This window comes from Ochotona princeps, chromosome 15 (genome assembly GCF_030435755.1).
Source record: "Ochotona princeps isolate mOchPri1 chromosome 15, mOchPri1.hap1, whole genome shotgun sequence".
NCBI lineage: Eukaryota > Metazoa > Chordata > Mammalia > Lagomorpha > Ochotonidae > Ochotona > Ochotona princeps.
In genome coordinates, this window is record NC_080846.1 from 5,874,118 (window position 1) to 5,890,799 (window position 16,682).

The window sequence follows — 16,682 nt, forward strand, 5'->3', positions numbered from 1 at the left end:
CCAGCTGTCTGGTGGAACAGGCAGTGTGTTTCAGGATCATTGTCCCCTCCTCCCAACACCTTCCTCATCCTCCTGCCCAATCTGTTGACGCCCGTCTGTTGGTGCTGGAGGCTACGTAAGGCTCTCCAGCTGCCTGGCTCGCTTGTCTGGCCCTGGAGGACACACAGGAGCTGTGCTGACAGGGTCATTCCCTTGCTTCCTGCACAGGGCTCCTGCACGCTTGACCTCATGGAGCCACCCAGCCCCGGTGCGGGGTGGGGAAACGAATCTTGGATGGATGCATGCAGAGGGGTGGCAAACTGCACATGTGGGACTCCAGCTCACAGTCCCAGGGACCCAATCCTTCTGGCCCTGCCTGGCCGTCCTGTGCCCCCTGTCATTCCTGCCATGACAGAAACACCTGTGCCCATAGAGGAAGAGATGGGGTCCTGGTGGGCAGGTAGCCTTGCCAGGAGGCAACCTGCCTCTGGGGCTGCAAGTGAGGACTTGCCCTCCTCTGCCCCACCCTCGTCTGGGTCCCAGAAGACAGCTCATGGAGAACCAGGAGCTGGCTGGCAGCCCCTCAGGGCATGTCTGAGTGCGCTGAGCTAAAGGTGCCCTCAAGTTGGGAGGTCAGCGCTGCAGCCGGCTGGCCTGCAGGTCTCATGGTGGGTGCTGGGTGTGCCTGAATGCGTGTGACTCTGACAGTGTGACTGCTAGAAGCAGACATAGCAGCTCCCTGAGCTGGGGGCGGGAGGCGTTAACTGTGTGAATGCTGGTGTGGGTGCGTGGGCCCCTGGGCCAGGCCCCCCCGGGGGTGGGGGTGCAGGCAGAGGGAGGGTAGTAAACAGAAGGCTTCGGATGGCAGCCCTGCAGGACGCTGCTGGCTTGCGGGGGTTTGTGTGACTTTGCAGTTCAACACTGCCTGCTGCGTGCCAGGCAACCAGCTAGGAGGAGGGAAGAGGGCTCCAGCGTGCAGGCTGCCGGCCACAGACAGCCTATCCCACTCAGCTTTGAGGCTGGATGGAGGAGCACAGAAGGGAAGTGACTTGTCCAAGGTGACCCAGTCCGGGATTCAGGGCAGGGTCGTGCAGGCTGCAGAGCCGGAGTCTGGGAGCCGCCAGCACGCCTGCGTCAGCGCGCAAATATCTGGTCCTGAAGCAGGGGTTCCGGCTCCTGGTCTTGGCCCAGGAGACATCCTTACCCTCCCCGCCCCCCACACACACAACAGCCACATGGGCTCCGAACCTGTCCTTGGTCTTGGTGCTGAGGGGCGGGGCGGGCTTTCGGCCTCCCCTAGTTCTTATCCTGCCTCCGGATTCCCGAGCGGAGGGGCTCCCCAACTCCCAGAGACCCCGCCAGCCCCGCCCCGCCCCAGGCCCTCCAGAGCTCCCCCCACCCCCTCGCCGCGCTGACTCCGGGCCAGAAGAGGAAAGGCTGTCTCCACCCACCTCTCGGCACTCTTCTTTATAAAGGCCGGAACAGCTGAAAGGGTGGCAACTTCTCCTACAGCAGCCGGGAGCGGCCCGCCTGCCTCCTGGAGCGAGCCCGCAGCCTCCCCCCGCCGCCTCCCCGAGGCCGCCCCCTCCGGCTGCCAGCGCCCATCTTTCATCCCCGGGGTAGAGATTTTGCGCACACACAGACAGACATACGCGCGCAAAAAAAGGGGAGAAAAAAAAAAAAAGAAAAACCCACAGCTAATCTTCCAGCCTAGTGGCAAGAGAAACCGGAGCAGCCGCAGCGCGCAGCCCGCAGAGGACGCTCAGAGCCTGGAGCCAGCGGGCAGACCGACCCACGACTCGCGCCGCGTCCACCTGTCGGCTGGGCCGGGCCGAGCGCGCAGCGGGCACGCCGCGCGCGCCGCTGCAGCCGTGCCCGACACCCGGGCCCTGCGCCAGAGCGCACAAGCTCCCGCCTCCCCCCCACACCCGGCCCGGGCGGGAGTTTGCACCTCTCCCTGCTAGGGTGCTCGGGCCGCCGCTGCAAAGCCAACTTTGGAAAAAGTTTTTTCGGGGAGCCCTGGGCTTGGAGGTGCCAGGCCTTGCGCTTTCCGATCCAGAGGGACTTCTCCAGAAAATGTTGCAAAAAAGCTAAGCCGGCGGGCAGAGGAGAACGCCTTTTAGCCGGCGAGTGAAGACGAACCATCCAGTGCCGCGTTCCGGTTCCTCTCGGAGGTTGGAGTCCCCTGGGCGCCCCCACACGGCTAGACGCCTCGGCTGGTTCGCGACGCAGCCCCCCGGCCGTTGGATGCTCGCGCGGGCTCGGGATCCGCCCAGGTAGCGGCTTCGGACGTTGGTCCAGCGCCCAGGTCCTCCCCAGCCCCCCAGCGACGGAGCCGGGGTCGGGGGCGGCGGCGGCGGCGCCCGGGGGCCATGCGGGTGAGCGGCGGCGGCGGCGGCTGCAGCGGCGTGAGCGCCTGATCGCCGCGGCCGGGAGCCGAGCCCACCCCCCCTCCCCAGCCCCCAACCCTGGCCGCGGGGGCGGCGCACTCCATCTACGCGTCCGGGGCCCCGCGGGGCCGGGCCCGGAGTCGGCATGAATCGCTGCTGGGCGCTCTTTCTCTCGCTCTGCTGCTACCTGCGTCTGGTCAGCGCCGAGGTGAGTTGCGACGGCTGCTGCGGCTGCCTGTCTCCCGGCCTCGCCTTCACCCCCATTCCCGCCCGCCCCTCCCCTTCCCTTCCCGCAGTGAACTTTGGACCCTGGCTGCTGGACCCGAGGGCTGGAACTGGAGGGTGGGGGAGATTTGGAGGTGCCGGGCTCTAAGACGGGGCGGTTTCTTTCCAATAGGCTTGGACCTCAAGCCCCTAAGTGCCTGGGGACGGGCGTATGTGCCCCTGTCCCCTCCCCCACTCCGCCCTAGGATCCCGAATGGGAGCCCCTTCCAGCGAAGGGGGTCAGGGGAGGCGGCTGGGGTGGTGCCCAGGGTGTGGAAGGCAGGGCGTCCTTCCCGACCTACTTGGGCTCCAACCTCAGGCTTCGCCTCTGATCGGGATCCGGGATCCGGCTGACCCAGGAGGGGCGCGTCTCCACAGCCCTTTGGGGTGGGTTCTGGTTCCGCCCTGGCTCCAGCGCCCTGTCGGGGGTGGGCGCCCTCTGGCAGGCTCAGGGCACGTCTTGTCCCCAGAGCTTGGTCCAGGAGCGGGTCGTGTCTTGGATGAGGGGAGAACCCCAAGAGACAGACAGACAGACAAGAGTAGGTTTCGGGCACTTGGGTACTGGGCCACGGGGCCGGGAAAGGAAGGGGACGCTTAAGGAATGCAGCCCCGGGGCAGTGCGCTCCCGAGGCCCCGCCATACCTGCGCGCGCGCCCTCTGCGAGAGGAGGAAGCACCTCTCTCCCCCGCAGGCAGGGTGCGGAGCGCGCCGCCTTGCAAACGCCTGGCTGCAGAGGAGGGGGTGTACGGACGGCGGCGCGGGCGCCCGGTCGGATCCCTCCCCCACCCTACCCCCGCCTGGGGCTCACGCAGCCGTGAGTTGGCAAGTCTGCCAGGAATCCAGGTGGGCAAGGGGGCGGGGCAGGCAGAAGACTCGAGGTGGAGGGGCTGCGAGGGCCGCGCGCGGCCGCCGGGGGGCCCGTCCCGCCTCCGCACCTCGCGGGCTCCGTGTGGAGGGCCGGCCCCGTGGGCGAGCGGAGCGGCCCCGGGAGGCGGCGGCGAAGGGGTTAAGGCGCAGCGTTCCGAGGCCGCGGCCGGGCCTTGGGCCGCAGCCAGCTCAGGTTGTTTTGACCACGGAGGAGCCGTCGCCGTCTCCTTTTGTTCTCGGGGCTCCTCGAGGGCCGCCGGCCGGCCGCCCGGGGGCCCCGCCCTTCCGCGGCCACCTCCTGCGGCCCGCACCCGGGAAGGAGGACGCGCGGGATTCGGTCTGGCCGCTGGCAGGCCCCTCCCGACCCCGCCTCCCCGTCTCCCGCAGCCCCCGGGCCGCGGCCAGCTGTTGAGGAGGGGGGTGCCGGCCGGCCCCAGCTGCCGACTCGATTCCCGCCGTGGGACGTGGGGGCTGGGCCCGGTGCCAGGGCGTCCTGGGAACGGCGGCGCCCCGCGGCTGCTCGCCGCAGCCCACCCCGCCCGGCCCCCCGACTCGCTCACTCACCCCACGCATGCACACTCCTGGCCGGAGGCGATGCTGCGCTCCGGCAGGCGGGCGCGCAGAGAGACGGGCACGCACTACCGCGGCCAGGTCGCGCGCCCGCCGCCGCCACCACGCCCGTGCACATGCGGGCCTCACACGCGCGCGCACCGCACCCAAACGCACGCACGGCCTCGGCACGCGCGACTCTAGCACACGTGCGCGCACACCCACACACGTACACTGGCACGCACGGCCCCGTACACCCAGCGCCAGGCCCGCCCTGCGCAACAGGTGGGCTTCCCGTACACCGCCTTGCAGCCAGTCGCAGCGCCCCAGCACGGTTTGGGGGGGTTGTTTTGGGGCTTTTTGCCTGTTCAAACCACTTGACACCCGCCGTGCCAAGACTTAGAAGTCGGGATGAATTTTTTTTCCCTACCCTCTCTGTACGGCCCCAAATGGCGTTGCTGTGACTGAAGGTCACCGTGTCCCCAGTGTCTGTCATTTCCAGCCAGCCTTTTTTTGAGCCTCCAAGCCTGCAGGAACCCTGGGTCTCTGCGCAAAGGGCTCCCACCCCCGCTGTGTTGCTCTCTTTGCCCATCTGTTCCCGAGAGGTTGCAAGCCCCCAGGCCCCGCCCAGCACCTGTTGGCCCAGGTCCGGGGGTCTGAGCTGGAGGCCACCCCAGAAACTTAGTTCTTGGTTGTGCGTGATGCTTTGCAGCTCAGGAAGTTTAATAATTTCTTGCCTAACTCCAGTAAGCCTCAGATGGGCTCCAAGGTGGTACTAAAACCTAGGCACATGGGGTCCAGGCTGGGAAGGAGTTCTGAATGAGCAGTGCAGGGAGATCCTCGGAGGGATTGCTGGCTGAGGTGGCCTTAGGGCTGTCCGTGACCCCAAACTGACACTTATGTGGAGGCCTGGGAACTGGGGTAGAGAGGGGCACCCCCACCCCCGAGGCCGTGAGGTGGTGTGCAGCATCAGCTACTCTGGCTTCGGAGAAGCCCACTGTACAAGATTACCTCCAGCCTCAGCATCCTTTTGCCAGCACGTGATGGGGAAGCCCCCAGTCCTCTGCTAGCCAGCTTCCTCCTGGTTTGCTCATGGCCTTGGGGGACTGGAGGCCAGATGGCCTGGAGGTGGCAAGGTCAGGGTCAGATACAGTTGGCAGGCTGTAGTGCAGGAGGCAAGATTTGTATTTAGTGGGAAAAAGGAGGAGATGTTCGCCTGGATGGGGGGCCTCTGAACAGCAATTCAGGGTCCACCCCCCTTCTCCTCACCAATCTGCCCTTCCCCCAGTAGCTGTTTTGGGGTCACCTGGGCATTTATGATCTGGTTCCCCTGGCTGGATCACAGACTCCTTGAGCTTGCTTCAGCCTGGTCCCAATCCTGTGTTAGTGTGGAGCTGGGGCACAGTGCACACCCAGTAGCTATGAATGGAAAGACTGGCCAAGGCTGGTTGGGCCTGGCCAGCTGGGCAGGTTACAGCCGTGGTCTCCTGGAGTCCTCACCCCCAGGGGCACCTGTCTCTCCAGGCGCCCTGTCTTGAGACACTCTTCCACTCTTCTCTCTCTCTCTCTCTCTCTCTCTCTCTCTCTCTCTCTCTCAGCTGGGACAGTCAGAGGGGGAAGCAACAACGGGGAAATGAGACATTTGGGTCAGCTTGGAGTCCCCAGGCAGCTGGTGCATAGTGGACTTGGGGGTACTGTCACCTTTGTCATTTGCTGGAGACAGTCCCCATCTTCCTGCTGTGACATTTTCTCTGCTCCCTGGCCAGAGGTGTGGAGGCCCCTGGGGAGGAGGGGGAGGCTGAGCAGGAAGGAGGGTCCCAAGCCTGAATTGGAGTAGCGCTCTGCAGAAGCGCTGGCTTCCTGTCTTGGTTGGGCCTGAGACTGGGGCAAGCGGGCTGACAGGCAGGCATGCTGGGAAGCGCCGTCTCCTCTGCTGTCTCAGCCGGGCAACGCCCCTGGTTGGCAGGCCCTAGTCTGTGTGTGCCTCTGCGGGAATGGCAGGCCAGGTGGGGAGTTGTGTGTGTGTGCGTGCACGTGTGCACTGCAGCCCAGGTGGAGGGTGGGGTGGGGCCCTTTGATCTGCCAGCCTGCTTAGAAGCAGGTAATTCACCTGGCCTCACGCTGGCTCGTGCCCTTCCTGCCTCCTGCAGCTGGCACTGGGGGTGGGGTGGGGACAAGGCTATTTGCCTTGGCTGCCCAGGCTGGCTGTGCCCCAGCTGCCTTCTTGCCACACCCTCACCCTGCCAGGAGCCCCAGATCTTTGGTGGTGACAGTGGTGGTGGTGGTGGGGAGGGGTGTCCAGTCACATGCCAGGTGAGCCAAGACTTGCAGGAGGGGTGTGGCTCACCCTCCTGTACCCAGAGAACCCTCTGATCCCAATAGGTGCCCTACAAGTCTCCTCCAGTGTGTGGCATCCTGGAGCTGACTGTGGGGACTGGCTGTCCCTATCCCCAACCCCGGTCCCGGAAGGGGCCTCTCAGCCCCCACACAACCCCAGGAAGTGCCACTGCGGGGCGAGGTGTCATTTCCCGTGGCCCATCATCAGAGATGATGCAGTCAGTCACTCACCCTCCCGTGGGCAGGCTGCCCTGTCTCCTCTCTGGGCCTTGTCCTGCAGGGCGCCTGCTGAGAGGGTGGCAGCGTGACACCTGGAGCACTTGCTGTGCGTCCACTGTTCCTGCAAGTGCAGTGATGCCCCGTGAGGCATGGGTGGGGTATCAGGAACTCGGTTAAAAAGTCCAAGGACCTGAAATTGGAGGCTCCCCTGGCCTCTGCTCTCCGGATGTGGGGTGCCAGTGGGGTGCCACTGTCTGGCCGGCATGTCCTTAACTCCGTCAGGAAGGACCCCCCACCCCGCTATCTCAGAAGGGGAGAGGCAATGCCTAGACACACACAGGAGTTCATCCCTGCCCCCTCAAGGGATGCCTGAAGCCAGTGGCCCCCAAACCTGTGGTGGTTGCGAGAATGTGGGTGCCCTGGAGCCTAGCAGGCCCCAGCTCTGCCTCTCATCGGGATGGGCTGGACTCTGAGACACTTGCTTGGTTTTTTCTGGTCTCAGTTTCCTCATTGGGAAGATGGGAAGAACGCAACTCCTTAGGATGAGTGGTTTGCTGACTGCTTTGGTTCAGCCTTGATTTCAGTACTGGGCACATGTGAGCTGGGGCAAGTCCACGCGGCCCGTCCAGATTACCTGAAGTGTGTGAGACATGGGATTTGCTCCCCAGAATTTACCATGGACAGTTGGCTTGGGGACAGCATCCCAGGTGGAGGAGCGGGATGGGGTGGGGTGGGGTGGGGTGGACTCATACCAGAGGGAACTCGGGAAGGAGTGAGAGCCCTTCCCGCGTTGTAGCAACATCTGCTGAGTACCGACTGTATGTGTCTTCCACCTTGCAGTCTGTCTCCCAGGCTCATCCTGGAGTATGTCCTCCTCTTGTCCCTGGAGATGCCACCTCTACTGCCTTGTGGGCTTGAGCCTGGGCCATCCTGGGACTGCTGGGGTCTACCCACCCTGCCCTTCCTCTGCCCTTTCTCCCACACCACTACCATTCTACCTCCTCCCAGGCAGGAGTTGAGTAAATTTGCAGGTTTCTTAAACCCCTTCAAATTACAGACAAACCAGGCCCAGAGAGGGACGGTGACCAGCCTGAGGTGCCCAGTGGCTTTCCCTGGTCTTCTGTGGGCTGAGTCCTTTATCAACACTAGGGACACTGAAGGCACACACCCTGTCCTGGGGTTGGAGCTGTGAGGTCTTGCAAATGGCAGTTGGCAGGGCTTGTAAGAGATGGGGTGGGGGAGGAAATTCGGGGTGGGGGTCACCTTTTCCATTTCACATTGGGGTCTGCATCATAGCAAAGACCCCTGTGACTTCTGGCTCTGAGAGTGGCCAGAGCTGGAGCCTGAGATGCTGTAACAAGTCTCCACAAGATAGATGTTGGGGAGACACTCCTTGGGGCTGCCATGGAGCCCAAGACACTGTCTCCTACACACAGAGACCACCCCCTCCCCCCGTCACACAGCTGTGCTCAGTCATCCATCCTTGTTTGGGAACAGAGTCTGCAGGAAAGCTTACACATGGAATGGCAGAGTCCAGGGTCCCCAACAGGAAGCCGGTGCCCTCTGCAGGTCTGCTGGTGGTCTGCATGTGTGTGCACGTGCACGCGTGGCAGGGGCGGCGTTTTCCATCCCACCTTGGTCCGTCGGTGGCGGCTGGGGGACTGCTCCTCAGCTTCGTTGCTTTCTCAGGGCCTCTGACGTTGGCCCTTCACGTCTGCTGACCCGGAGGAGGCCAGCTGCGAGCAGGGCTTGCTGAAGCACTCCCTGGGTTTCCAGTGTGTTTGGGAATGGGCCAGAGTGGCTCTAAAAATAGAGTTTGGTTGGGCAAGGGGCGTGGGGAAGCGTCCAGGTTTCCCAGCAGCATCTGAGGATTCCCTTGGTCTCTTTCGTGGGAGAGCACGTGGCTGCCAGTGGCCGAGCCTGCCAGTGCTCGGGAGGCTGGGAGCCCAGCCTCGGCCGTCACAATGGCCTGGGTTTGAACGCAGGGCTGCACAGCCTGCTTACTCATCTGTGAAACGGAAGGTGGCAGGGGATGCCGAGATACGCGATAGCAGTTGCAGAGGAATCAGATGATCGGACCCCATAGTGTGGTGGGGGAGATGGGTACAGACAAATGGGCCGGCGTCCTGGCTTGAGGGCTGGGGAGCAGCACATAAGCTGAGCCTCCCCAAACCTGCCTGACTGTTTGCAGGGAACTAGGGAGCCCTGAGTAAAGTCCATGGGGAGGGTAGGATGGGTGTGGTAAGGAAGCTCCCAGCCCTGCCTCCAGCTTACCCAGCCATACCATCTGTTTGACAGGGGGACCCCATTCCTGAGGAGCTGTATGAGATGTTGAGTGGACACTCAATCCGCTCCTTCGATGACCTCCAGCGCCTGCTGCAGGGAGACCCCGGAGGTAAAGTGACCCCCAGCCCAGCACTCTGGGAGCCGGGAGGGGTGGGTGGCATCCCCAGTTCCAGGGGCCCTGCAGGCAGGTGGGTTGGTGCCTGGGTGGTGGGGTGTGGCCGGAGGAAAGCCCATGTGGTTGCAGGCAAGGAGCAGGTGCTCAGACCAGGGTAGGGCAGAGCCAAGCCCAGCTTGGCAAGGCGGGGCCGGGTGGGGCAAGCCATCTCCCTGCCATTCTGGCCCAGGGCCCGACCAGTGAGGTCTCCTGGGGACACCTGGCTTCGGCCAGCCTGCTGCCCTGCCTGTGTCTAGCCAATAGGCACGTGCTGAGTGGCACACACGTGGCAGGGCTGGCAGGCAAGGCTGGGGCTAGATCGCCGAGCGTTGTCTCAGAAGCAGATCCCGTTCTCTCTAACCTCTGGCCTGGTCCCCGGAGCCTTGCTCAGCAGCCCCCCTGCACCCGCAGGTCCCCTTCCCTCTGGGGTTCTGTCTCTTTGTCGCTTTGTAGCCCTCGCCCAGACGCTATCTACGGGGGAACAGCTTTTCCTGCCTTTGTTTCATCTCCCAGTTGGGCCCCTGGCTGCCTCTCAGAGGCATTCCCCAGGCCCTTTCAAACTCGCCTGGACTGGGGGGCAGTGAGGCAGACCCACCTATTGTTCACCAGGCCCCCGCCAATGGCGCCCTGTGCCCCCACCCCATGCCCGGCTGGCCGCACAATGCAGCCACATCCAAATTTAGCCTTGCTGCTGTTTCTTTCCAAGGCCCCTCCACGCCCCTGGTGGGGTTGGGATCCTGCAGCCGAGGTCTTCAATAGCCAGCCTGTTTCAAGACAATCACGTGCCTATTTTTTCCTAATCAACTTAACCTTTCCACAAAGCACGTCTTTTGCCCGACTCCCCTCCCCGCATGCAGTCCCCCCCAGTGCCCCCCACCAGGCACATTCCAGAGACTACAGGGAGAGAGACAGACAGACACACTGGCTGGCGTGCTGGCTCTGGCCAAACGGAAATGGAACAGTCACCAGCCTCCCGCAGGACAGTCCCCTCCAAGCCAGTTCCTCGGTGGAGGCCGCAGGCAGCAGGGCCAGTGACCAGTGAGCTGCACATTGCTGGTGGCACATATTTGTCCCCAACATCCCTCAGCTCCTCCCCCCAGGAGAGAGAAAACCAGAAAGACCCCCAGGTTGATCAGTGACCAAAGTGTGACAACTTTGGTCACTGGCTCAATGGAGTGTTGCTATCCCCAAAGTGACAGTGAAAAACTAGAGATAGGAGTTGTGCAGGAAAACAGGAACAGCTTGTGGCAGAGGGTTCGAGAAATGGAGAGAGGATGTGGGGGCCGTAGCATGGGGGACAGGCAGGGCAGGGCGCTTGGCTTGGCTGCCTCGGCTCCCACCCCGTCCCTCGTCATTCTACCTTCTCGCTGGCCCAGTAGGGCCGTTGTCCGGGACTCTGGAGGGTCCATGATGGGGCCTGCCATCCCCCGTGGGGATTCTGGGAAGTTTTGCGCTCAGCACTTCCTGTGGGAACGCTGGGCGAAGGGCACTGGAGACTGCTCGGGGCGCTGGGGCCTGGCCCCACCCTACAGTAGCAAAGGGGTCAGGTATTTTTAACTCTGGGGACCTGGGTTCCGGCCAAAAAATGTGACCAAAGCGCTCTTATCCATGCTGGGGGCAAGGGGGTGGCAGAGTATCCCACCACACCACTAGCCCCCAGCCCATTCCTGCGTCTTCCCGGAGCTGGGACCCCTGGCCGGCTGGAGGCTGAGGCTCCATCCTGTCTGCAGTAGCAGGGTGGGTCTGATACAATCCCGTCCTACAGATGAGGATGGGGCTGAGCTGGAGCTGAACGTGACGGGAGGCGAGCTGGAGCACCTGCCACGTGGCCGAAGGAGCCTGGGTAAGGCTGTGGGAGGGGCCTGCAGGGACATGCCCACTCCTTACCCCACTGAGCACTTGCCACAAAAGTCTTCTAAATGTGATGCCTGTAAGCCTGTCCCTACCCCACCCTACTCCTGCCACTGGGAGATAGATACTGCTAGCCCCATTTTACATAGTAGGAAATTCCAGCCCAGAGAAGGTTAAGATGTAAGCAAGATTACGCCACTGGGGAGCCACAGCTGGCTCTTCCCATACAAACCCAGTGTCCCTGCTGGGCTGTAAGGACCCACACATGCCTCCCCAACTCCGCCTCTGTGCCCATTGCGGTCCCCAGGACACCTGTAGCTGAGGGCTGGGGCTCCTCTATCCTTCTGTGAGCTGAGGTGGGTTCAGATGGTGCCTGGCCTCAGTTTCCCTATTTGTGCAGAATGGCCCTACTGTGTGGCCAGGGCTTGCTGGTGGTGGCTGGGCCCCAGTGACTTTTGTCCTGAAATCCACTGGGGAGACATGGCCACTGAGATCCTATGTTATAGATGCTGTGGAAAGAAGCAAGAGGGGTGACAAGTGTATCAGAGTGGGGACCCCACATACCACGTGTGGGGGTCTCAGAAGATGCTGTGTGCCACACACCACATGTCCAGCATTTTCTCCCTATCCTGACTGTGGTTCTTGGATGTGGAGTTCATTGTCCCACTTTACAGATAAGCCCACTGAGGCTGAGTGCGAGGGCTGTGGCTCAGGAAGGTGGGAACGAGGGGGGTGTTTTCCAGAAGAAACAGGGCCCCCATTCACTCCCTGCCAGGTTCCTGACTGCAGTTCCTCTCCCTGTAGGCTCCCCCTCAACCACCACCGCTGCTGAACCAGCCGTGATTGCCGAGTGCAAGACGCGCATCGAGGTGTTCGAGATCTCCCGACGCCTCATTGACCGCACCAACGCCAACTTCCTGGTGTGGCCGCCCTGCGTGGAGGTGCAGCGGTGCTCCGGCTGCTGCAACAACCACCGCGTGCAGTGCCGGCCCACCCAGGTGCAGCTGCGGCACGTCCAGGTGCGCAGGCCCTCACCGTTCCCAGGGTGCACAGCTGGCGGGTCAAGAGGCAGCCTCCAACCTGGTCAGGGGAGGGTGGGAGTTGTGGCTCAGGCTGCTCTGCACTTCTGCAGGGTGGCCCTGGTCCACAGGGACACAAGCAGGGCTAAAATCCCCATGGGTCCTTGGAAGAGGCAGGTGCACAGTACTGACTGGGATCTGAAACGTGGAGGACAGCTGGGCAGGTTCTCCTAGCGCTCTCTGTTCCTCTCTGCCATCTTCCCATGCAGGTGGACGGGCTTCTGCCTGTCTTAGCCAGCCCTGCCCATCTGCCTGCTCCTGGACACACCTCCACCCCCGCCCCTGCCCCAGTCCAGCTTCCACCCCAGCAACTACCAAAGATCCTTTATCTTCCCCTCTATCCTCAGTGCCCCCGCCCACGCTCTGACACCTGCCAGCCAGCCACCCCTCCTTTTTCCCTCCCCCTTCTCCCCACTTCCCTGCTGCCTCTGTGGCAGCCCTTGACCTTGGCTGGCGCTCCAGGAATGAGAACGCCACACACCACCACCACCCCCATTCCCCCAGCTCGACCCGGAAATGCCTTTCTCTCTCTCCGGGGGCAGGAACAGGGGCAGGAGGCCAGGTTGGAGGGCTTGTTTTGATGGAAGAGCGTTGGGAAGGGCGGAGGGCAAGGTCCTGCTATTGTCCCGGCCTCCTGGTGTTGGCCCGTGGGCAGCCCCTCGGGCTTTCGAGGAATGTTGGAGTGAAAGAGAGGAGGCTGAAAGCTGGAGGCTGTGTGAGGCTCTGCACAGGGGTGCTATTCCCCAGGTGCGAAAGATTGAGATCGTGCGGAAGAAACCCCTCTTCAAGAAGGTCACGGTGACCCTGGAAGACCACCTGGCCTGCAAGTGTGAGATAGTGGCCCCCCTCCGCTCCACGACCCGCGGTCCCGGGGCTTCCCAGGAGCAGCGAGGTAAGCGCCTTTCCCTGCACCTCTGCTGCCCCATCTGGTGTCCTGGGTGTGGGAATCATAGCTGCTGACTGGCCCTGGGAACCTGGCTGCTGACCCAGCTGCACTGGCCTCCTCCGGGGGCAGTAGTGAGATTCCCGTCAGAGAGGTGTACAAGCAAAGACCAGACAGCAGACACAGGTGCAGGAGTGGGACTGGAGTGAGAGCGAGCTAAAGGAAACTGAGGAGTCTGAACCCTGTCTCCCTGACAACTGGGTATCCTCCTGGCCTCTCCGTCTTGCTTGCTCAGTGTCACTGGGTGCTGGAGGAGGTGGCCGTGTGGTGCACCATTAGAGCCGGTATGGAGAAGGACTTCTCTGGGGGCAGAATCAAGCTCGCCTCCGGTTTGGGATGGGGCTCGTCTCTGTGTTTCCCTGAGTCTAGCTTCTCCAGAGGCATTGCATGGAGATAGAAGTTTGGTTTAAGATGGAGAACTGGCGGCCAGTGTCTAGCCTGGTGGCTGAACTACCCACCTGCCTCCCGCTTGGTGCATGGGTATTATCCCGGGCCTGGCTGCTGACTCGCTATCCTGTGCTGCACGCTATCCTGTGCGAGGCGGTAGGTGGTGACGCCAGTGACTGGATCCCTGCCACCCAGGGGCAGACCTGCGTCATGCCCCCTGCTCCTGGCTTTGGCCCAGGCCCCAGCTCTGGTCTGTCCTGGGCTCTTGGGGGAGTGAGCCAGCAGACGTTCTTTGTGTCTCTGCCTCTTAAAAAAAGGGGGGGTTGGACAATGACAATGGAAGTAAAAGATAAGGGTATGTGGGGACTCAGAGCTTTGCAAATCCACATCAAATGTTCTGGTGGGCATTCTCTATGAACCCTGGGTGTGCCCCTCACACCCAGCCTGGGGATTTCAGGCCGGGCACATCGGGTGAATGCAGTGGGCACTGGTGGCTTCTGTTTTTGCGCTGTGAAGACGTGGTGCCGAGAGCTGTGTGGTGTGGCTCTGTTGTCAGATCTCCTGGACTCCTATCTTAGCCCCATCGCTTGGGAACCTTGGCCCATTCAGTAGCCCTGCCCGGCGTCCTGGCCCTGAGACCCACTGAGGCACCGCACTGCTGGGAGAGGTGTCCATTTGTGGAGGTGGGGGTGGAGGAGTGGGAAACTGCCCATGGGAGCAGGAGTCTGGGATAGGAGATCCTCCCCACAGCCCTCTGTTGGAGGAGGAGCCACCCTGTTACTTCCATTTCATGACTGGAAATACTGAGGCACCAGCCATGCCCGGGTTGTCCCTAAGGCACGACCAGCTGTGTGACCCCAGACGCCCATCCTGCTGCTCCGGCTAGGAGTCCTCCCAGGGCAGGGCTGGGGATGCGCAAGGCAGCTCCCATCCCAGGTCACGTGTCCCCTGCTCACGGGCTCTTCCCATCTCGTACAGCCAAGACACCGCAGACCCGAGTGACCATCCGGACGGTGCGTGTCCGCCGGCCGCCCAAGGGGAAGCACCGTAAGTTCAAGCACACGCCGGACAAGAAGGAGCTGAAGGAGACCCTTGGGGCCTAGGAGCGTTGGCTGGAGAGTGTGGGCAGGTGAGGTCCAGGGCCTGCAGGGGCAGGATCTGGTGGAGAGGGGCGGGGCCTGGTGGCAAGGGGCGGGGCCTGGTGGGTAGTATCTTCCAGGCAAACCCTAGCTTCTCCCTGGTTCCTGTTCCCAACCTGCCTCTCAGTTCTTCCAGGAGGCATGGGGGGCTCTTGGAGACCCCAGATGGCCTGTGGGTGTGTGTGTATGGAAGAGTGGGCAGGTGTCTCAGCTCCTCCCAATTTGTGGGGATCAGGGACCCCTAGCAGAAGTGGGGTGTATCCTTCTGTGCTGTGGCTGACCCCTGTATCCCTTTGCTTGGCTTACAGGGTTATTTAATATGGTATTTGCTGTATTGCCCCCATGGGGTCCTTGGAGTGATAATGTCCCCCTCGTCCGTCTGACTCGATGCCTGATTCGGACGGCCATGGTGCTTCTCCCACTCTCCACACGATCGTCCACCCTCCCCAGCCGGTCCACCCTTGCAGGGGACGCCGCATCTTTCCCAGCAGCCCAAGAAGGAGGAGGCATCGGCAGCGGTGGAGGACTGAGCCGCAGTGCGTGGCATTCCTGAACAGCGGGAACGCGAGACACGGCTGGGGCAACGGCATCCTGCCCCACCACAGGCCGGCCCCAGGACCTCTCCGCCAGGCCTGCTTGTCTCCTGGACCCCCTGGCCATCTCAGAGGGCCCCCTCAGGGCAGGCGTGGCTGAGGCGACAGACTGTAGGAGTCCCTGCCGCTGCCCCGCCTGGTGGCCCTGGCCTGCTGCACCCAGCACGGGGAGAAATCTTGGAAGACATGGACTCCTGCGTGGGCACAGCCAGAGCTCCCCACGGCCGGCTCCTGGCGGGTTGGACAGGGAGTCTGCCCTTGGGGCGGACGCTGGCAGCATCCTAGACAGCCCCCTCGCCTCCCCACGCCTCTCTTTTCCCTCCCTCATCTTCCTTCTCCTCCTGCTTCCCTTCACTTCTCTCTCCCTGCAGCGGCCCTGTTCTGGCCCTCCAGTGGCCTCTCCTCAGGGGCTCCGCCCAGGCTGTAAGGTGAAGTTGCACAGACATCAACCACACCTAGGGCGTTTGCTAGGCTCACCTGGTCACCGCCAGATGCTGTTGAGGCAGCCTGATTCACGCAGGCACGCTGGGGAGCGGCCCTGCCCCTGGCACGGTCCGACTCACGGGGAGGGCCAGGGAGGCCGCAGCCTTGTTCATCTCACCCATGGCACACGCCCCCTTCAAGAAAGTGTGAGAAACCCAGGAAGGGGTCTGGAGGAGGCAGCCCCTCTCACTTGCCCACACCTGCTTGCGTTCTCCCCCTCCTTACGTCCTTTCCAGCCCCTCCCCTCTCTGGTATCTCCTCCCAGGAAAAGCGGGAGGGGGAGAGAAAAGGGACTAGACCCCCGGGACCCCTAGGGGCGGGGTCTGTGTCCCCACCCCCTCCCACCTCCCCATAGCACTTTGCCCCGCCCACTCCCCAATCTGCTTCCTTCAGTTTGTAAAGTCGGTGATTATATTTTTGGGGGGCCTTTCTTTTATTTTTTAAATGTAAAATTTATTTATATTCCATATTTAAAGTTGTAAAAAAAAATAACCACAAAACAAAACCAAGTGCTCTGGCCCCAAGTCTGTCTGTTGATGTTTCGCGGAACCGGTGACCCACCTCTGGGCAGGTGGAATGTTCCCACAGTGTGCGCCGCCTTCCCTCTTGCTTGCCCCTCACAGCAGCCATTGGCTGAATCTGGGGTCTAGCCTTGGCCCAGCGCTGAACCAGTTGGGGGTCTAGTCCCTTTTTAAATACTTTTAAAATTTATTTGAAGGAGTTAAAGAGAGGAAGAAACAGAGAGCTCTTCCCTCCACTGATTCACTCCCCAAATAGGCCACAAAAGCCAGGGCTGAGCTGATCCGAAGCCAGGAGCTGGGAGCTCCTTTCTGGGTCTCCCATGCAGGTGCAGGGACCCAAGGCCTTGAGCTGTTGTTTCCATTGAAGGCGCTTTAGTGGGAGCTGGAGGGAGGCACAGTGGTGTCACACCTCTGAGGCACCTGGTACCCCACCAGGGAGGACGCACGGGGTGTCCCAGCCTCACTTCCTTCACCCATGCACATCCCACACATGGCTTCAAGGTGAAGGACATGAGGGCCAACACTGACCCAGGTGTGCACTTGGCATTCAGGTTGCTACCCCCTCTAGCCCCATGCATTTGCCATCTACTCCCCCTCTCACTCCCGCTGCCCGAGGTGGTACTGCCTGCCGGCTTCGCTGC

At 62.3% G+C, this 16,682-nt stretch overlaps 1 protein-coding gene across 1 annotated transcript; it reads left to right on the forward strand.

The window, feature by feature from the left end:
* The first annotated feature begins 1,473 nt into the window (after positions 1–1,473).
* Positions 1,474–15,386, forward strand: PDGFB (platelet derived growth factor subunit B). The gene is made up of 7 exons (XM_004589494.2): positions 1,474–2,577; positions 8,904–9,000; positions 10,811–10,888; positions 11,701–11,915; positions 12,723–12,867; positions 14,284–14,434; positions 14,753–15,386. The coding sequence occupies exons 1-6, from the start codon at positions 2,515–2,517 to the stop codon at positions 14,406–14,408; spliced, it is 723 nt and encodes a 240-aa protein (XP_004589551.1). The 5' UTR covers positions 1,474–2,514; the 3' UTR covers positions 14,409–14,434; positions 14,753–15,386.
* Positions 15,387–16,682: the final 1,296 nt, after the last annotated feature.